This window comes from Papio anubis, chromosome 13 (assembly GCF_008728515.1).
Source record: "Papio anubis isolate 15944 chromosome 13, Panubis1.0, whole genome shotgun sequence".
Taxonomy (NCBI): Eukaryota; Metazoa; Chordata; class Mammalia; order Primates; family Cercopithecidae; genus Papio; species Papio anubis.
In genome coordinates, this window is record NC_044988.1 from 70503892 (window position 1) to 70527256 (window position 23365).

Genomic DNA, 23365 nt, shown 5'->3' on the forward strand with positions numbered 1-23365 from the left:
GCTCATTATTTGCTGCAAGGTTTATAGAACAGATGTTACAAGGCAGACAAGCAAGCACACACTCCCAGAGCACGCTGCGCCAGGCACGCACACACTCGCCAATACCAATATCAGGAGAGCCGCTGCTGGGGTGATGGAGGGAGTGTGCTCTGAGGGGCAAGGGCTGCTCCGAAGCCCTGCTAATGTCTCTGTGTGGCCATGCTGTATTTTCAGCTTGTCATCATGGCTGGGACAGTGCTGCTTGCCTACTACTTCGAATGCACTGACACTTTTCAGGTGCATATCCAAGGATTCTTCTGTCAGGACGGAGACTTAATGAAGCCTTACCCAGGGACAGAAGAAGAAAGCTTCATCACCCCTCTGGTGCTCTATTGTGTGCTGGCTGCCACCCCAACTGCTATTGTAAGTACAGAAATAGACTTTCCTCTTTATTGTCAGATACTCAAGAATATTTCCTGTCTGCTTTTTCTCCTCTTTCTTCTCTTCCTCAGCATTCACCAGCAGCTTTATCAGTGGCATCCTATTTCAGCCAAAACAGAGTGAATGGAGCTCTGCAGAAAAACTCATTAAAATGGGTCTTGTCTTATATAGGTGGCTTTGGTTTTTCGGTATCTGAATTTTAAAAAGACGGTTGTTTTTAAAAGCATGTGAGAATGTTATAAATCAACAGGTATGACTGGCTAATGTGTTAAGAACGGCTATTGTCCTCTTGAAAAAATATGCTATGAGTTGCATGTATTCAAAAGAGATTCTGAATGTAAGTGCTGGCAGTGATATAACGACTAAGATTAGAGTAGAATAGAATCCCTCAGGCGGGTATCTCCTGCTGTTCTCATTGAACTTCCAGAGAGGCCAGAGATGAGATAAATTGCTTAACCTGAAGTTTGCTATGATTCATCCTTGATGACTCTGGCTCTGTTCACATTATATCACATTAAATTAAGTTGCAACTTTACCTTCATTTATTTCATTTTCTCTTCCATGAAGCAAAAAGTTGGCCACACAGTCCTCTAGAGAGATTGCTTAACAGCATAAAGTTTGCAGATCTGTGTTACCTGGTCAAGTGATTTAACACTTAGACAATTTAATTTTTATTTTAAAAATGATATTTGGGGGAGTTTTAAATTGTTTCTGCCTAAATATGCCATAAGGTCAGATTAGTCAGGATGTGATCTTAGTTTCCATTCCCCTCCTTCTCTTCTGACAGCTGACTCCCCCAACTCTCCCTCCTCCCCTACCTGCCCTCTACTCAGCAGTAATAAAAATACTGACTGGCATGCCGAGGAATACAGCAATTGCTCAGATACTGAGTTCAAATATTGTTTTTCTGTGCCAATGTTTTGCTTCCTTTCGGATGAGAAATGGAATAGAATTTTGAAGATAAATAATACGGGCATAGTAAATTCATTTGGCTCATTGATCCCAGGCTCTACAAAGCTCTCCCTTAAATGATAAGACTGCTGTAAGGACTAAGATCAGCGTTGATGAGCCACAACATGATGTATCAGAGGGGCTAAGAAACACAAGCGTTGCTGCCCAGCATACCTGGATTCACATCCTGGCTTTGGGGCAAGTCACCTCACTGTTCTCTCTCATATAAAATAAGGACAAATGAATGCTTACCTCATGCATTGTTGTGGGGCTTAGAAATGACTTAGCACAGTGCCTGGCATTTATGAAGTGGTCAGGAATTGGGAAACCAAAATCCTGGCTGGAACTGCTCTTTGCCCTCTTTGGAATCACAAACCAACTTCCTACTTCTGAAAGGAATGAAATTTCACTGAGAACCCTCATTAAGACCTCTTCTCTCCAGTTCTACAGTGAAGGGAGATATGCCCATTCCCCAGAGGAAGGCTGATGTCGGTACGCCTCTTACCAGCCTACAGAATGAGAGAAAGCACAGAAGACACTTTTCCATGTACCTCACAATGTGACACACTCCACACCCCATGTAAAACTAGGAGGCCAGACTGGGTTCTGTCTGGTATGGTTTCATGGTGGTTCTACCTGGAGGCCGCGGACTCAGTCTAGAATTGGGTCCTGGTTTCTTCCAGTCTCATAAGCATATCATTTTCCTGTGTATTCAGACAGGCAGCCTTGAGTGATCTATTGACTTACTAGCATATTTCCTCTCTTCTTCCCAGTCCCAGGAAATTTCATTTATCATTGCCTAGGTTCTCCTTTACTTTTTATAATTATAGAGATTGTTTTACATTTTAAAAAATATAGGAAAAACGAAATGGATTAATAAAAATTGTGAGCAGCAAGTTAGAATCAGAAAATAGAATTAATAAATTAAATGTAAATCTGCCTGGCTAGTCTATTCATAGAAAGGCAGACATACAAATACAGTTAAGAAAACATATACTCAAAAGCAAAAATAAATAAAAATATAAACTTAAGACTTGTTTAAGTTGTATGCACAATTGTGTGCCAATAAATGCTTATATCTCAATAACAGCGATGCCTTATATCAAAATTTTTTTAAAAACATGTAGCAAAGCTGAATATATGAATGCCAACAGAATAAAATTTTAAACATGCCAAAATTTATCTCAAAAAATAGTACTCAGGACACATAGTTGTGGAATAGTTTTCCTCAAACATTTGAGGAATAAAAAAATCTCAAACTATATAAAATGTTTCAAGGCCTCTTCATAAATGAAAAACTTTTCCATGCATATTACAAACAAGAAAAATATGGATGTCAAGAACTTGGAAAGTGAGTCCACATAAATACCCACAAAAGCACCCCAAATAGTAACAATAATCTCACTTAGCAGTGTTGATGCAAGCATATAGAAACAAACTGGTAGATTTGCCTACATAAGAATAAAAATTTCTATCAGAAGTAAAGACTGCAAAAAAGTTTGCCACATAGGAGACTCAAATGTAAATACCCTTAATACTAAAAAGGATGAGCTTCCCAAAATCAAAATGAGAGAGGACAAGAATAGACAACTAACAACCAGCAATCAATAGACTATGTGCAGATAAATATTTCCAAACTCATCAGTAGAATCATTTTTTAAAGGATACAGCATTTTTCTCATATAAAATTGGCAAATGTTTTCCAGGAACTTAGTCTATGTTGATGAATGTAGAGCCTTTCCTGTAATACTAGTCAAAGCATAAACTAATATTTTCTTTCTGAAGAGTAGTTTGTTAAAGATGTATTAAGAGCATAATAAACTTCAGACCCAGTCATTAATTACATTTTCTAGATTTATAAAAATACAAAGATTTCTATATAGGGATGTTCATGTCAGTAATAGTTTTAATAATGAGAAACTTGGAACTAGCTAAATATGCAATACCAGAAGATTAGTTTAATACATTATGTGCCAGCCATGTTTTTGAAACACCTTAAGTAGTGATGGAACATGTTTGTAATTTAGTATTAGGATTTTTAAGGCCAAAAAATTGTATACAGTATTGTGGGTGAGATCTTTTTCTCTTCCATAAGATAATCTGACCTCATAATTTTCTGCCTCTGTTTCCCTAGAAAAAGATAATATGTATCAATTATATCACTAGGTAAAATCGAGCCCTTATTGGTGAATTGCATCTATTCTCAGATAATTGTTATAACCTGAGAGAGTGCTTCTGCTATGACTTCCAACAACAGTGACTCTGGTAACTTGGTGTATCTATTGTGGGACCCTGGAAACTATGCCTATGGAGCTGTTACATCATATATTAACTCCTATAGGGCATGTGGCTTTTCAGCCAGGGTAACTCCTGCATCCTCTGAAATGTATGTAGCCTCCATGCACCTGAGCTGTATTGCTCTGCTGGACCACTGCAAGGACATGTGCTAAAGAAAAATAGGTAATGCTACCCTGCCGGCAAGTTGTGGTTTCTTCCAAGTGGACCAGCACCAAATGTAGTCTGTGGGTCTGAATATTTAATAGATCCTAAAAAGATACATTGTAGATAATGCAAGTACAATCCCAAATTTATAATTATGAAAGGAATAGAAAGAAACTAAACATTTTCAACTATTATTTCTGAATGGTAATGTTAGTTTTTCTTCATTTATACTTTTATATATTTCTTTCCAAATTCTACATGAATGCATATTATTTTTAAACCAAAGACATACCTCTAAAACAAATTTTATAGTCCATTTATTTTGGCAATAATTACAAAATGACAAAACTTTAATAAGCCTTGAAAATGGCAATTCTAATAAAAACACACATCACCAAAACTTTACAAAGGATTTTCTCGTCACCTATCAAGTGATAGGTCTTCTTTCATATTAAGATTTTCAGCAGAAGCTCTTCTCCAGGCTACAGCTTTTGATCTTATCTCTTCCATTAATTCATTTTCCCCAAATGACACTAATTGAAATGTAGAACAACTGCTCCCATGGAAGTTAAGGTGATATGGTCTGTGGACATAGCATAAAGCACCTACACTTCTACTCTAGTTCTCAATTAGGAAACCCTGATTCGGTTTTTCATTCCTTTGCTTCTCTGGGTGACAAATATGACTGATAATACTGACAAACCCCCAGATATATTCCATCAGTGATGTTCACAAGAATAACATCTTTTAATATACTTATATTGTGCAGGGATGACCTAATTTATCCTCAGAACTGCCAAAAAACAGAGAAAGTGTGTGGTCCAATTTCTTTCATTTTGAGTTGAGACTGTTGAGACTCAAGTTGGTTAGATGATTTGCTGAAGGTTCCACCTAGTTCTGTACATGATTAGACAGCCACTCATTTGGTTCCACTTATTTTCCTCGCAAATGAGTGGCATTGCTAGGAACCAGGGTTGATTGCAGCTGACAGGTCAATGGCAAAGAGCAGCATGGCCTTCCTACCCTGCTAATGGTGCTTGATTTTCCCTCAAGACCTAAAAATACATGAACATCAGCAAGACAGAAAACAGAAGAACTTTTCTGATAATACTCAGGAAAGTTTCGCAGGAACAGTTTCCTGGGAACAGGGAGCTGCATTCACTTCTCCTGTCCCATCTTGGTGAGGTATGACCTCTTGCAGCTTCCAAGTGCCCACCTCAGCACACACCCCTGCTTCTGAGTATGCATCCTCCACTCTCCTCACAATGTAGTCATCTTTTCCCAGGTTTGATAAGACTAGAGAGGCAGGTCTCATTTCACAGCTCTGCCCCCAGTAACTGTGTGACCTCTGATAAGTCATGTTCCCACTGTGGGTTCAGTTTCCTCATCTGTACCTAAAAGAAAGGGTTAGGCTAAATGATCTCTAAGAACCTACCAGTTCCCGGATTCCGTGAAAACTGAAAAAGGAACATTCTGATTGGAAGCTAACATTTGGAGCCTTCCAAACTCCCAAGTCACGACTTTCTTTCTGGAGTTTTATTTTGCACCTCTGTGCTGGATTAAGTGTTTCACAGAACTGCAGAGTTGTTTATTCCTTCTTAAAACCATTTCCTGTTCTCTATGGAGTATAATGAAGTCGTAACTCCTCTCGGATGATCTGTGAGACACTAATATCAAATCTCAAAAGTGTAGCTCAATGTGGACTTGTCTGTCCTTGGTTTTCTGTGCACCCTCAAGCACATTAACCGTGGAAGAACCTAGCACCCTACAGTGCTGCGTGTCTGCAGATGGGCATTAATGACCTCCATTCACCACTGCAGGGGTGCACAAGAAATGCTTGAGGGGAAAGACTCTGCTGTATTTTCAACCTGTCATTTCCTATTTCTCCTTTTGTGCTTTGCTGTCAGAAAAGATCAGCATCATATTGAGACACGACCACATGGGATTAACTGCAAAAGGCCAAGGCCACTGCTGTCCCAGATCTTCAGGAAAGGTTAGAGCATGGGGGATTTACTGTGTCCCCGTTTAGCCCAAAGTGACAACCTATGCTTGAAAGAAATCTGCAGGGTATGTTCTGACCACCTGGAAACCCTAGCTAACTACTGCCTCGGGCCTTCTGAATAAACTCATACACTCAGAGTCAAAGGAAGAGAGCCTGTTTGGATAAGAGGATTTACTCAGCAGAGAATCTGATTTACCCTCATTTTATCTCAGCCCCAGCAGCACAAGGCATGAAAAAAATGGCTATTAAACCTTTTTTCTTGGCCTCACAACGAAGTGACAGGGGAGTATTTAGTATTGAAGCAGCAGAACATTTGACTTCCAGCCCGAGGATTGAAATAGCTCACATTTTGTATGCAAGTGTGCACGCATGCATTACAAGACTCATCTAGAATTTCCTAGGAAAGGAAGAGACAAACACAACTTGATAGAAAGGCACAATTTGGAGGAAATTGTGAATCTTCATTTGGGGGTTTCTGGGCTGTAAGCTCTTCCAGCAAATGTAAAAACCCAGAGCACAGTGCAGATCACAAAGTGGGCTCTCAATAATGCAAGCCTGTTGGCTGGCTGACGAGGGGTGCAGCTGCCGAAGCAAAGGAGACATTGTAGGGTCTTGTACTTCCTCATAATCTGCCTTTTCCAGGCTCTGAACAACCTCATCTGTTGAAACTCTTTATAACATTTTATAATTCACATCTTTTTCCCTTTTGTACATTATCACATGACTTCCTTTTTTGAAAAAAAAAAAAAAATTTCACCATGACTACATTTTCTTCGTTGCTAATATATTCAGTGTTTATAATTTACATTTTTCTAGAAAAGATTTCTAGATATGCCCATTAATTATTGTGGATTTTTTTAAAAAACTTAAATCCATTTTCTCTCCATATGCAGATGACTGCTCCAAATCTCCTTTAGAGATTGTTTTTCCCCTGACATCATTCCACCAAGAGATATGCTTTCCATCTTCAATATACGCCTCCTAATAATTGACGACTAGATGATTATGTTAAGCAACTTGACAATTTGTTTCTTGGAAAGAATATTGTTTGCCTAAAAATATGTGATTTTCAGTGCATTTTACTTTTTACTGAAAGCAGTATTTTAGCTAACTCATTTTAAATTCCCATTTCCCTTGTATTCACTGTTCAGAAAAAAAAAAGATATAAGAGAACACTGTGCTTTGGAAATATATGATACCGCCTTGGTGCTGTATTTTATATCAAGTGTCAACTAAAGACACCTTCTGAATGGGTGGATGTGGCCTCTGGAGTAAGACCAGTAGAGAGGCTTCAGTTTACAAGAACATTTATTATCCCATTTACTGAACTATTTTCAGAATCATCCAAACAGCCTCAGTTCCATTTAAGCCTTGAGCTTTGAAACGCATAGGAAGTGTCTAGAGCTGAATTGCATCAATGTGTAATAAAGCAGAAGTCAAGAGCTCTTGAACTAGCCAAAGCTCAGCAAGTAAGGGGACAGGAAGCTCTCTGCAGATCTGGGGTTATCAATGTGACAGCACTCATCAGGAAAGATTAAAGCAGAGCATGGAGACATTGGCAGTTAGGACTAGCAGCAGTGTCTGTAGGTTGAAAATCTCCTGGGTGACTTTTAAACAAAATTTAAAACAAAAACAATTTCTGCCTTCTTGGAGATGCTTATTACTATTGAAGCCTCTCAGGGAGAATATTAGAAGTCTCTAAAAATCCATAAGACTGAGAGCCCTGAAACTACTTAGAGACTAATATTGGGGAGTATATAAAGAACTCTCTCCTCTTCCTCAGAGTGTTAGAATATCCAGGGTGTGGGCAAAATTTGATCACCAGCCTCTGCTGTCATTTAAGAACCCAAAGTGACAGAGATATCAGGAAATGTGATGACTCTGGGGTGGGCTGTGTCTACTTTGCTTTCAGGGAAGGTTACCTGGTATGAGGGTAAAGGCCCATGGGATTGTAGAAGGAAATTATGGCTGAAGGAAGAAGCAATTCAAGAAATCATGCTTGCCTTGGAGAGCTTAACTGACTGAACTGAGATTGAAGCCCAGTTATGTGAATTCAGTTTCCCTTAACAAAACAAGCCCTCTCTTTTTAGCTCCTATCATAATGGCAAAGATGTTGGAAGTGAAAAAAAGCGCCTTAGGGATCCTGTAGTTAAAACTTCTTCATTTTACAGATGAGAAACTGACACCCAAACAGGTCAAGCAACTAGTCCAAAATTAAACTCCTGGTTAGGGCAGAGCTGAGCTAGAATTACACGATATTTCCTTACTCCAGGACTAGGCACAATGATTTCTTTCTCTTGTTTCAACACACATTCTTGCCTGGGTAGACAAGCAAGTACAAACAGAAAACAGGATAGGTATCTATTGCTTTTACATTCACTTTTTAATTCTCTCAACAACTATGTAATATAGTCACTATGTTCATATTCAAATCATTAGAAAAACAAAAACTGAACCTCAAAAAGTTTCCATTACTTACCCAAAGTCACACATCAATAAATGAAAGAGCTGAGATTTCAACTCCAAAGCCTGCATTCAGGAAACAGCAAAAACGTCAATATTGCCCAGTACTAGAGCTACAACTAGCATATGTATGACCTTAAAATATGTATTCCGGGAATTCTAAATGCCCTTTTAAATTGCAACCACATATAACATGCAGTGAAATTTCCTTACAATATAAAATTATAATGTATCTTTCAATGACTAGTTTTTTTCCACAGACTGCTTATATTCTGAAATCTAAAAACTTCCTCTAAACTTTTTTATTTATATCAGTTATTTATTGCATACCACATGTTTTTAAAAATATTTGTGAAGAAGAGGGATGGAGCAAGATGGTGGAATAGTACTATCCAGTAATCATACCCCCTGCAACTGAAATATCAACTTGAACAACTATCCATGCACTAAAACATTAATGCCTTCACAAGAGCTAAGGAAACCAGGTGAGAGATCAGAGTAACTGGTTGAAGCACAACAATAATAAAAGTTGCATTGAAAATGGTAGGAGAGTTTTATATTACCTGCACCACCCCTCCCCCAACCATCACAACACTGAGAGAGACACCATCCACGTGGGGTAAAGAGAGGAGTGTGAGAACAGGACTTTGCCTTGGACACCAACCCTGGGCCCACCACAGTAAAATCCAGCATCAGGCAGGCTAGCAGGCACCCACAGCCCCTGACTCCAGAGTAGTACCCACAAACTGAGTCCCAGTGCTGGGTGGGACCATGCAGTCCCAGACTTCAATCCTGTGAGGCAGATTTGATCTCTGAATTGAACTACCACTGGCTTTACTTCAGTGTCTATAGGATCTGGACAGGCCTAAGCAGCCCCAGGTTTTGGGCACACCCCACCCCTGTAGTGACCCTGGGATTCAGAACCAAACTCAATGGCCTGCCCAAACTCTCTGAATGGGCTGTCGAAGAGCTTTTCCAGACAAAGCCAATTTGCAAAGACTGGAATAAGTACCTACTTCTACAAATGTGTATATATCAATACACAGCCCCAAGAACAATCAGTATAACGTGACATCACCAAAGGGACAAAATAAAATACTGCTAACTGACCCTAAAGAAATAGAGATGTTTGAACTCGCTGACAAGGAATTCAGAATAACTGTTTTTTAAGGAAGTTCAATGAACTTCAAGAAAATACAGAAGAACAATGCAAGTAAATGAGGAAAACAATAAGTGAACAGAATGAGAAATTTAACATTATATTGGACATTACATTTAGCATTATATAATTATAAAGGGGTTAATTCAGTAAGAGAATATAACAATTGTAAATACATATGTACCCAGCACTGGGGCATGCAAATATGCAAAGCAAAAAATTGTTAGAGCCAGAGAGATAGACCTCAATGCAAAAATAGCTGGAGATTTCACCACCCCACTTTCAGCATTGGACAGATAGTCCAGACAGAAAATCAATAAAGGAACATTGATTTCAGTATGTACTATAGACCAAATGGACTTGATATTTGCAAAACATTTCACCCAATGGCTACACAATACACATTCTCTTCCTTAGCACATAGATTATTCTCAAGGACAGGTAATATCTTAGGACATTAAAAAGTCTTAAATTCAAAAAAATTGAAATCATATCAAGTATATTCTCTGACCACAATGGAATAAAACTAGAAATCAATAGTAAGAGAAATGTTGGAAACTATACAAACACATGGAAATTAAACAATATGCTCCTGAATGACCAGTGGATCAATGAATAAGAAGGAAGTTAAGAAATATCATGAATCAAATGAAAATAGAAACACAACATACCACAATGTATGGAATCGAGCAAAAGCAGTGTTAGGAGGGAATTTTATAGCAATAAACCCCTACAGCAAAAAGGTAGAAAACCATCAAACAAACAGTCTAATGATACATCTGAAAGAACTAGAAAAACAAGGGCAAACCAAACCCAAAATTATGAGAATAATAAAGATTGGAGCAGAAATAAATGAAATATATAAAATAATACAAAAGATCGATGAAATGAAATGTTGGTTTTTTTCAAAAGATAATTGACAAACATTCAGCCAGACCAGACAAAAACAAATGACTCAAATAAAATCAGAGATGAAAAAGGAGACATTGCAACTGATACCACAGAAATTAGAAAGATGCTTAGAGACTACTATGAGCAGCTATAGGCCAATAAATTGCAAAACCTAGAGAAAATGGATAAACTCTAGACATATAAAACTTACCAAGATTGAACCATGAAGAAATCCAAAACTTGAATAGATCAATAACAAGTAATAAGATCAAAGTCATAATAAAAAGTTTTTCAGCAAAGAAAAACCCAAGACCTGATGGTTTCACTATTGAATTTTACCAAACATTTAAAGAAGAACTAATAACAATTCTACTCAAACTGTTCTGCAAAATAGAGGAGCAAAGAATACTTCCAAACTTACTCTATGAGGCCACTATTGCCCTTATACCAAAACCAGACAAAGACACATTAAAAAAAGGAAAAGTACAGGCCAATATCCCTAATGAACAAGAGTGTAAAAATCTTCAACAGAATACTAGCAAACGGAATTCAACAACATATTAAAAAGATCATTTATCATGGCCAAGTAGGATTTATCTCAAGGATGCAAGAATTGTTCCACATATTCAAATCAATCAATGTGATACATCATATCATCAGAATGAAGAAAAAAAATGATCATTTCCATTAATGCTGAAAAAAGTATTTGATAAAATTCAGCATCCTTTCATAATAAAAACCTCATAAAACTGAGTGTAGAAGGAACATATCTCAACACAACAAAAGCCATATGAAACAGACTCACAGCTAAATACCATACTGAATGGGCAAAAACTGAAAACCTTTCCTCTAAGATCTGGACCATGATAAGGAATCCCACTTTCACCACTATTATTCAATATAGGACTGGAAGTGCTAGCTAGATCAATCAGACAAAAGAAAGAAATAGCATCCAAATTGGACAGGAAGTCAAATTATCCTTCCTTGCAGACTATATGATCTTATATTTGGAAAAACCTAAAGACTCCACCAAAAAAAACTATTAGAACTGATAAATGAATTCAATAAAATTGCAAGATACAAAATGAACCAACCAAAAATGGTAGCATTTCTATATGCCAACAATGAACAATCTGAAAAATCGAGAAAATAATCCTATTTACAATAGCTACAAATAAAATAAAATATCTAGGAATAAACTTAATCAAATAAGTGAAAGAGCTCTACAATGAAACTCCAAAACACTAATGCAAAAAATTGAGGACACAAAAAATGGAAAGATATTTCATATTTGTGGATTAGAAGAATATTGTTAAAATGCCCACACTACCCAAAGTGATCCACAGATTCAGTGCAATTCCTATAAAAGTACCAATGATGTTCTTCAAAAAAATAGAAAAGAAATAATTCTGACATTTATATGACATCACAAAAGACCCAGAATAGCCAAAGCGATCTTGAGCAAAAATAACAAAACTGGAGGAATCATATTACCTGACTTAAAATTATACTACAGAGCTATAGTAACCAACACAGCATGGTGCTGCCATGAAAACAGACACATAAACCAATGGAACAGAATAGAGAACCCAGAAATTAATAAAATAAGAAGAAATAGAGACTAGAAAAAAAATAGAGAAGAACAAAATGAAGAGTTGCTTTTTTGAAAAGATAAGACTAAATTTACAAAACTTTAGACTAAGAAAAAAGAGAAGATTCAAAATCAGAGAAAGGAAACATTACAACTGATACTACAGAAATACAAAGGATAATATTAGACTATTATGAACAATGATACACCAACAAATTGGATAACCTAGAAGAAACAGAAAAGTTTCTGGATACATACACACCCCCAAGATTAAATCATGAAGAAATAGAAATTCCAAACAAACTAATAACAAATTAGGAGATTGAATCAATAATATACAGTCTCCCAGCAAAGAAAAGCCCAGGAGCCAACAGCTTTGCTGCTGAATTCTACAAAACATTTAAAGTAAAACTAATATAAAACCTTTTCCAGCTCTCTCCCAAAAAAATTGAAAGGGAGGGACTACTTCCAAATTCATTTTACAAGGTCAGCATTACCCTAATACCAAAGCCAGAGAAGGACACAACAACAACAATACTGGTCAACATTCCTGATGAACATAGATACAAAGATCCTCAAAAAACCTAACAAATCAAACTTAACAGACATTTTAAAAGACCATTTACCATGATCATGTGGGATTCATCCCAGGGGGGCAAGGATGGTTCAACATACACAAATCAATAAATGTAGTACATCACTTTAAAAGAATGAGGAACAAAACCTATATGAGTATTTCAATAAATGCAAAAAAAGATTTTACAAAATTCACTATCCTTTTATTATTTAAAAAACCCTCAACAAATTAGGTATAAAGAAATGTAACTCAATACAATAAAGGCCATATGTGGTAAACCCACAGCTAAATTCATATTCAATGAAGAAAAGTTGAAAGGTTTTTCTGTAAGATGAGGAGTAAGACAAGGGTAACTCTCACCACTTCTATTCAACATAGTACTAAAAGTCCTAGCCACAGCAATTTGGCAAGAGAAAGAAAGACAAGACATTCAAATTGGAAGCAAAAACATTAAATTGTCCTTGTTTGCATATGACATATATAGAAAACCCTGAAGACTCTGCTGAAAAACTGTTAGAATAAACTAGTTCAGTAAATTTGCAGGATGAAAAACAAAATACAAAAATCCGTAGCATTTCTATATATTAACTGCAAGCTATCTGAAAAAAATTAAAGAATAATCCTATTTATAATAGCTACAAAAATAGTTAGGAATAAACTTAACCAAAGAGATGAAAAGTATCTACAATGAAAACTATAAAATGTTGATAAGGGAAATTGAAGAGGATGCAAAAGAATGTAAAGATATTCTATGTTCATGGATTGGAAGAATTAACACTGTTAAAATGTTTAATACTACCTGAAGCAATCTATAGATTCAACTCAATTGCTACCAAAATATCAATGACATATTTTTTTATAGTGATGGGATCTCGCTATGTTGACCAGGCTAGTCTTGAACTCCTGGCCTCAAGCAATTCTCCCATCTCAGCCTCCCACAGTGCTAGGATCACAGCCATGAGCCACCACACCCAGCTATCCATGATATTTTTTATAGGATAGAAAAAACAATCCTAAAAGTCATCAATCAAAAAAGACCTAGAATAGCCAAAGCAATCCTGAGCAAAAAGAACAAATCTGGAGACATCACACTACCTGACTTCAGAATATACTACAAAGCTATTAGTAACCAAAACAACATGGTACTGGCATATAAAGAAAGACCAATGGAATAGAAGATAACCCAGAAACAAATCCACACGTTTATAGCCAACTGATTTTCAACAAAGGTGTCAAGCACACACAATGGGAAAAGGTCAGTCCATTAAAAAATTGTGTTAGGAAAACTGGCTATCCATATGCAGAAGAGTAAAATTAAACCTTTATCTCACAACATACACAAAAATCAACTCAAAATAGATTAAATACTTAATTGTAATACCTAAAACAATGAGGTCTTACATAGAAGAAAAGCTTCATGACATATGTCTGGGCAATGATTTTCTGGATACGAACCCAAAAGCACAGGCAACAAAAGCAAAAAATAGACAAATGGGATTACATCAAACTAAAATGCTTCTGCACAGTGAAGAAAACAAGCAACAAAGTGAAGAGACAACCTACAGAATGGGAAAATGTATTTGTAAACCGTATGTCTAATAAGGGTTAATATCTAAAATATAAGGAAATCAAACAACTCAATAGCAGGACAATAACCCAATTTAAAAATGAAGAAAAGGCCTAAATAGACAAAAAAATTAAAAGACAAATGCCCAACAAATATATGAAACAAATGCTCAATATCCCTAATTGTCAGGGACATGCAAATTAAAACCACATTGAGATATAATCTTATACCTGTTAGAATGGCTATTATCAAAAGATGAAAGATAAGTATTGGTGAGAGTATGGAGAAAAGGTAACCTTTGCATATTGCTGGTGGAAATGTAAATTAGTACAGCCATTATAGGAATCCATATGGAGGTTCCTCAAAAAATTAAAAATAGAATTGCCATATGATCTAGTAGCAGTCTATACACCACTACTGGGTTTATATACAAAGGAAATGAAATAAGTATATCAAAGAGAGAGCTGCACTGCCATATTATTGCAGCATTATTCCCAATAGCCAAGATATGGAATCTGCCTCAGTGTCTGGATTTAAAAAGATGTGATATATATGCCATTAAAAAGGAAATTCTGTCATTTGTGACAAGATGGATAAACCTGGAGGACATTAAGTGAAATAATCCAAGCACAGAAAGACAAATACTGCATGATCTCACTTATATGTGGAATCTACAAAAGTTGATCTCATGAGAGGAATATGTTCAAGAGATCTATTACACAATGCTGTAACTATAATTAATAAAATATATTATTGAAAAATGCTGAGTGAATATTAAGTGTTTGCACCACAAAAATGATAACTATATAAGATCATGCGTATGTTAGCTGGATTTATTAATATCACAGTGTACATACCCTTTAATGCATCAAGTTGTACTCAATAAATACCTACAATTTTATCTGTTGAGTTTAAAAAAATAAAATTTATGAAGGAACACAGCCTAAAAGATAACATGCCAAACTGATGCACTGTGTTTCACGGTTATTTGGTTTACATTTTGGTTTTCATATTCAAAAGATAACTTATCAAGATAGAACAGTTATCTTAATTACTTAAAGTACAGTCACTATCATCTAAAGGTCATGTGTCAGTTGGGATTATAGCTGGCATAAGTTGGGGGATGAGAAATGGACCAATGGTATCCATTTGCAGTTCATTCACTGCCAGATCTTGTTTGGCCTTGACCATTTCTCACTGGAGAATACCCTCATTTGCCATGGGTGTTACGGTGTTTGTTATCCAACAATCAGAAAGACCAAAATTAGGCAAGGCAACTAAGTCTGAACATATGGAGAGTCCCACATGACCCAGATGCTCTCTCAGCAGAGTAATAGATTGAGGCAAAGTGAGGTGGCAAAGGTACAGATGGAGAACCCCCGCCATTGCCAAAACCAGAATCACAAGTCCACCATAGTGAGCAAAACAACATCCAATGTGGTTTAAAGGCTTGGCATAAAGAAGAAAGACCCCTTACCTTCCTGGCTTCTTTCTCTCTCTTCAAGCAGAATTGGGCTCTATATGAGATTATGGGACCTAGTGAATGGACCATCCTATGTGTCAGCAAAATACGGGAAAATGAACATCTCTGAAGCCTACTCATTTGCATGTGAGAGCTGGATTGTTTCATAAGCATATTTTATGTTCATCACACTTTTAACTGAAAGCCAGGAATATCTCATCACATTTTAATTATAAAATGACCCACTTCTTCCCTTCCTGTATTTCTTATACAAACATTATCACTTAATATAATCCAGGCCTTATGCCAATAACTAGACAGATTAGTATATACCTTTGCTCTGATTTTTCTTTTATGCTCCATATCTCATTTGCTCTTTGATTGTTGTTGACTGACAGTAATAATCCTTATACCACTTATCACTTTTGACATGAGAGTATTAGGACATTTTACTTATGAATTTGAGTCCCAGCTCTGTTGCATAAGTTCTCTTTAGCCTGTTATACTTTGGTGTGCTTTTGTTTAGATATGTGTGTGTACACACTCGTATGTTTTAATGAAGATAGGTTGTGTGTAAATTTTGTCACTATCTTGTTTTTTTATCCCCTTGTGTAAGTATTGAAAAGCCTCACTGAATGGAGAATTTCTAGAATTTGTATTTTCTGTAGAGTAGGAAATGGGCTTCTGAAATCACCAAGACAAGCAATGCTTTTTTTTTTTTTCTTATTATCTCATGTGTTTGTCACTCTCCCATCTCCTTGGTTTATTTTGTAATCATGTGTGATTTCATGACATTTCCAAAGGGGGGGGAAAAAGTCTTTCCTACTCTTTTACACAGTCAACACAACAATTCTAACCCAGATGTGGATATATTTCTCTCAAACGCAAACCAGTTCTCCAACTGGTGCCCTTTAATTCAACTCTACTGACACTGTCTACCCGGGATTGGTGTTGGATGCTATAGATTGAGGGCTTGATCTTACAAGACTGCCTCTATTTCTAACGCCACTTGCAAGTAATAATCTGTCACCTATACTTCTGACCAACCAGCTATAAACTGAGGTTCCCACAACCCCCTCCACTGGTTCCATTAATTTGCAAAACAACTCACAGAACTCAGGGAAACCCTTTGCTAATATTTTACCCATTTATTATAAAGGATATTACAAAGGACACAGATGAACAGCCAGATGGATAGAGCAAGGTATGTGAGAAGGGGCACAAAGCATCCATGCTGTCTCAGGACTCACCACCCTGTGGGTACCTCCCCATGTTCATCAATGCAGAACTTCCCTGAACCCAGTCCATTTGGCGTTTTAATGGAGACTTCATTTTGTAAACACAATTGATTAAATCACTGGCTACTGGTTATTGACTCAGCCTTCAGCCCCCTTTTTTCTCCCCAGAATTGAGAGTGGGGCTGAAAGTTCCAACCCTCTAAGCACATGGTTGGTTCCCCTGGCAACCAGCCCCTACCCTTAAGCTACCCAGAGCTCACCAAGTTGTCTCATTAGAACAAAAGATGATCCAATCAATCACATAGGGAATTACAAAGGCCTTAGGAGCTCTGTTTCAGGAACTGGGGACAGAAACCTATATGTACACACATCTTATGTCATATCACATTATGATTTGTTTGTATTTCCCTACTAGGTATGTGTCCACTTCTGTGTCTCCAGTGCTGGTACAATGCGAGGCACAGAGTGGGTGTTCCCCTCCCCCAAATTGTTGAGCACTACATGAATAAATAAGTAAATTTAGTATAAAAAAGACAGTTTATTCTTTGATTTTTATTTATTCATAAGCAATACAGCCAGAATTCTGTGATTTCTGGCACATAGTGCAGTTTTCCTCAAGTGTTCATCTTCAGGGCAATTAAAGTTGGAGTGTTCTATCGAAAAGTAAATCCTTTAAGGATTCAATGTCATATTTATTCCAACAAATATTTCACTTCCAAGATTAGGCTGTAGAAAACAACAAAAACAGATACTGCCCCTACTGTATACCAGGTTCTGTTCTAGGCATTGTACAAGGAAGGACAAAAGTTCTGCCCTTGAAGACATCACAGACAAATGGAGAGGGACATACAAACAGTAATCCCATTCATTGGGTAGATGTCGGGCTAGAGATCTGTATAGTGCACTATGGCAGTGACAGGACAGCCTCTTAATTTTCCTACAGGGCCTGACAAAGTCTTCCCCACTAAGGTAATCACATTTTCATTAGGTCTGAAAAGTAAGAGAAATCACTTTTTCTTCTTTTAAGTCTGCTTCATTAAACCTATATTCTGAAGGACCTTCTTTAACTTGATATGCTTATTTTCATTCAACACTGACCAACTACTGTGTAACTTTACACTGGTCTGGGCTCAGGATGCAACCAAGAATAAGACAAGCAGGACATCCCATAACTAAGAAAAACAATATTATGTAATTATTTGTGATAAGAGCTAGAAACGAGAAACACAAGGTAAGAGATTCATGACCTAATCTAGTCTGCAAGAGCAGGGAAAGTTCCCTCAAGGAAATACTACTTCATTTACCCAATCATGTGTGAATTTATCCCCATCTGTTCACTGAGATGAAAAACAGTAGTGTAGTGCCATCATATATATTAGGGACAAACAAAGCCCCTTGGCACTTTATTTTGGCAGAGATAGGTCTTATGCGAACAGAGAGAGGGCTGAGTTCCAGAAACTATTCAAATACTTTTATATAGTAGAGCATCAATTTGTTGTTAATTCCAAGGGATATTAGGCACAGAATATTTCTAACTCTGCACAACCATAGGCACCTCCTGCCAAGGTGATCCATGCTGGGTCATTGTTTGCCTGTTTGACTCCGAATTCTAATTTTCCTGCCTACTTTCCACTCCAGTTCTTACTTGCTTGGCTCCCTCTGTGCCAGTGCCAAGCCACTATCCCACCTGCAACCCACATATGCCTTGCTTCTGTCTTGTACCTCACTGGCCCTTCCTTGTGGATTTCTCTGATTCAACCAATAACACCATGTGTTAATTCCACACATCTGCCCTATTTCTGCTGAGGCTGATGCTGAACTGAACCCCAAGGAAGTCTTGTTACTTTTAGAGTGTGAAGAGCTGTAAAGTAAGATCTTCAGATCTAAAATCTAAGGACCATTTTGTTTAGTTAAAAAACATCTGGCCAAGATGTAGTCATAATAAATATATGGCTAAGACTAAATATTACTAAAGATTTTGAAACAGCATTCTATCCAAATAATTAAAGCAGCTTATGACTATTACAATCATCTTAGCCTGTACATTGAATGACTTTTCTATTTTTCAGTGGTTTTTCTGTTTTTTTCTCCCTTCCCCATTTTCTCCCTAATGTCAATTTGAACCAGTACTGTCCATTTCAAGGTCACATCATCCAGATTTAGGACAATTCCAGGGAAGTTGGTCATGAATTAAGGAGAACTCCAAAAGCCTTGCTGAGCTACAGAGATGGGAAGCGCCTTGTTGCCTGTAAGAGCAAGAATCTTTTAAGCCACAGAAAATGTTCAGTCTACTTTCTTTCAACTAAAATTCAAATTAAAATTAAAAAGAAAGAGAAGGAACCAATCACATTTCAGATTCCAGGCAGGGGTAGGAGCAAAATTACAAATGTTAATGGCCCTCAACTGGAGGAACTCAGTGTCTCTAGGATGGACTGAGATTTTCCATGTCATGGGGTAAGAACCATAAGAGATGTCTGGATCCAGTACTCTTGGCAGAGGAAGCAAAAGGCCCTCCTGTAAATAAAGATGGCATCTTTTACATATCTAACAAGCAGCAGAGTCTCCTAGTCATGGGATCCATTTGGGATTAGGGATGAAAACTGACTTTCCTAGAGGAGAGAAATCCCCTTCTACCCAGGAGCCTTGGCTTCTTAGCACTTTGTCCTTGTAACGTGTATAAGACCTAAACTGATTTTATAAGATCTTTGTATGTGTTCCTCAGTAGATTATATACTCATGGAGGTTATAAGTCTTTTATCATCTTGGAATCTGCCTCCTCAGTGATATTACAAAGTGCTTTGTAATAATAGTAGTAATAATGATGATGACAACAATGTTAAAGCAGTTGTAATTGATTTCATAACAACTTCACCCTCTTATATAATATAGTACATATTATGGTGATGTTCTAACCAATTCATGCATATGCATATATGAGTGTGTATATTTATTAAACCTATAGACAGACACTGTTATCATGTTTATACAGATAACTGAGGCATAGAAAGGTTAATTAGTCCAAGGTCATCAGAACTAATAAATCACAAACCCCAGCTTTGAAGCCAAGAAACCCTGACTTCAGAGTTCTCCCACTTGTCCATGGTCATGACTTAATAAAAATATTTCTAAATATTTCTTAAATTTACTTAATATTGAGAACAGAGAAAACAAAACAGGTTAAATTCAGCATGTTTTAAATGCTAAAGACATATGCTGTTAAAGTTTGAGGTAGAACAGTGTAGTGGAAATAAAAGTATAGGCCACATTCTAGAGATGCTTCTGATGCTATCTGGCTGTGTGTGTCTGAGTTCCTGAAACCCATAAAGGGAGACAAACAATTTTATAAATGATTCCAGTTTTGAAATTTTATATTTAATTGCTGTTACCCATGTGCCTTTCATTATGTCATCATCTTTATCCATCTAAACAGATATTCCAGCATGATAGGAGAAATATAAGGTATGGGAATTAAAACATTAATAAATTTTCTCTAAAATCACAGGTCTATATACAGCAAAGAAGATCATCTATGAGGTCACATTCTTCTGGGGAAATGTTAAAATTAGGATGAGGAAAAAACAAAATGGCATATGAATAGTGGGAAGTGTGGACTTTGGAATCCAATTGACGTGTAAACTAATTCCTGTGCCCCCATGCACCATCCATATGCTTTGGAGGGCAAATTACCTAAACTTGCTGAACTTTCACTCCTCAACAGTAAAGCAAGGATAATTAGGCCTACACGAGGGATCTTGTGAGCGTGAAAATACTATGCTGAAGTGCCTAACACCCAGTATTTAATAGATGATGGTAATTAACATTTTACTCTTCTTTGATGAGTGTCAATCTTCAGTTATGGCAGTGTCATTGTTCATGAAAACTTGTCTCCTGCCAATTCCTTGTTTTAAATGAGAATACACTGTGCTGGGTGCTATAAGGATACTAAAGAATTATTAAGATATAGTCCCTGCTATTAGGGAGCTTCCAATCTACATAAGGATGTTATGATTTAAAGGGTAATACATATATTTATTAGTTTTAACAAGAGAGAGATGCCTATAATAAAGAAGGGAGAGTCAACCAGTTCAGGGTAGGAGAAATATATCTGAGGCAAATATGATCAAATAAGAATTCAGAATGTAAATAATCATAATGGCACATAATAAAGTAATGCAGTTAAGCGAAGTCCTCACTTAATATTGTGGATAGATTTTTGGAAACTGCACGTTTAAGCAAAACAATGTGCTATATAACAAAACTAATTTTACCATAGACTAATTGATATAAACAAGAGTTAAATTCTTACAGCATAAAGTATGGCATTTCACTTAAAGTTCCAGTTTTCAAAAACCTACTGGTATAAAGTGAGGTCTTACTGTAACCTCTTGTGATGTGTGTATATAATGCCTCCGTGGGCACATTGGCCTTCTGAATCATTCCTCATCATTGCAACTCACACAGAAAGAAAAAAGAATTCAATCCCAGCATGAACCTTGTCATAAATTCTATCACAATTTACTTCAATTTGTTTCCATGTGACCTTAAAATTTAATATTATAGGCTGAAACTCTACCTGAAATGACCAATTATCACTTTCTCTAATTCTTTTGAAGTGTTAAATGCAAATTACTATCTAATTCAACATCTCTCCCCAACACCTTTTAAAAGGATTTTGGGTCAACAGTTTTGTTTTGTTTTTAAAGTCATGGGCCTCTCTTATCAAACAAATCTCCAACTTGACATTTCTTAAACATTCCTTCCCTAGATTTTTATTGGTGAGATATCCATGTATTTCATAAAATCAACAAGAGAATCCCTGATTGCTCAGGAGAAAACAATTCTGACCGGAGAATGCTGTTACCTGAACCCCTTACTTCGAAGGATCATAAGATTCACAGGTGAGTACAAGACGGTGCTGAACTAAGCTCTCACGTAAAAGTAAAATTACTAAAGGCAATCACTAGATAAAATAAGCTATGAAAGTATCAACATTAAAAGCAAGGGCTCTTTTGGGGATTTTCTAAGAAGTGCAGAAATTGAGCCTGATCCTACTGCCACATCAAATTTTTGACCCTTGAAGTGGTACTTCTTAAATTGTCATGAATGATTTCAACTGATTTTCCCCCCACACAGTAGTTATCTGAGATTTCCCCGGACATATGTTTTAATATTGACTGGATATTGCGATACACCTTTTGGCAGAGCCAGGCAAGGGGTTGGGGTGAGGGAGCATCAGGGGACACCAGTAAAATAAATTTAGAAATAATCAAATTTCCTGACAGAGATTTCCCATCCAGTAATTTTGGTATGCAGGGAATTTAACAAAGAGTGGGAAATCTCAGCCATCAGGCTCTTGAAAATAATGCCTTTTCAAAGTTGGAAAACAAATGCCTTTATTAGTGTTCATGATAGAGAATAATGAAGGCATATTCTACATCCCTCCTTCTAGGAATTTTATGAAAAGTGAGGTGCTAGTGATTAATAATTACAGATATGGGAATAAATGTGTATGGGTACAGGTAGGAATGGAGATCTTACAAAGTTCCTACACATTAAGTACTCTATAAATGATAACTATTACAGTATTCTAATGAGATCCTACAAATGCCTACTGACCAGATGTTTAAGGGAGCCATGATACCATTTAAACAAGAAAACTGACAACTGAGAAAGTGAGGGTCATGCTCTCAACAAGCCTTTTGGTAATCCTTAATCTTTTTTTTTTTCCTGTTGTAGGAAAGGATTGAATTTCTTCAAGTAATAAGCAAATACTACATCAAAATCAAATATGTAATAACTTGTCTGGTTGGAGTGGAAATGAAAGAAATAGTGCAGTGGGAAACCTAAGAAAATCTGATTTAAGAGAAGTAACCCTTAGCACTAAAATAGTCTCAGGCATTTGATGTTATTTGCAGAATAAAATTTTTGCAGACAATGGAAGGTTGCAATTGGCTTATGGGTATACCCTGGTCAATATGATGCCACTACTGTCTAGTTCACTCATTCCAAACAATAGTTTGTTCCAAAGATGTCCAGAGTTTGATCACTTCCCAGATGGGCAAGATAAGAGATCAAGGGGAAATGAGGAGAGAAGAGAATATTTATTATACAGAACACTGAACTAGACATTTTACATACATTATTTCATGTAATCTACCCAAAACCCTGTATGGTATTTTATTTTATTTTTTAGGCAGAGTCTTGCTGTCTCCCCAGGCTGGAGTGCAGTGGCACGATCTCGGCTCACTGCAACCTCCGTCTGCCAGATTCAAGCAATTCTTCTGTCTCAGCCTCCTGAGTAGGTGGGATTACAGGTGCCTGTCCCTAATGGTGGATAATTTTTGTATTTTTAGTAGAGAGGGGTTTCACCATCTTGGCCAGGCTGGTCTTGAACTCCTGACTTCAGATGATCCACCTGCCTCAGCCTCCCAAAGTGTTGGGATTACAGACATGAGCCACCATGCCCGGCCCCTGTAACGTATTTTATAGTCCTAGTTGTACATATGAAGAATCTTGACAGGAAATGGGGTAAAGTAACTTTTCCCAAGGAGTAACGCATGCACACACACGTACATAATTTGATTCAGGGAAGATTTTATGAC

General features: G+C 36.9%; 1 protein-coding gene across 1 annotated transcript in view; it reads left to right on the forward strand.

The window, feature by feature from the left end:
• Nucleotides 1-23365, forward strand: part of PLPPR1 (phospholipid phosphatase related 1) — a 293103-nt gene that overhangs the window by 239561 nt on the left and 30177 nt on the right. The window contains exons 3-4 of the mRNA XM_003911437.4: nucleotides 214-402; nucleotides 21529-21661. Of these exons, the coding sequence (XP_003911486.2) occupies nucleotides 214-402; nucleotides 21529-21661 (322 nt within the window). The remainder of the gene's footprint in view (nucleotides 1-213; nucleotides 403-21528; nucleotides 21662-23365) is intronic.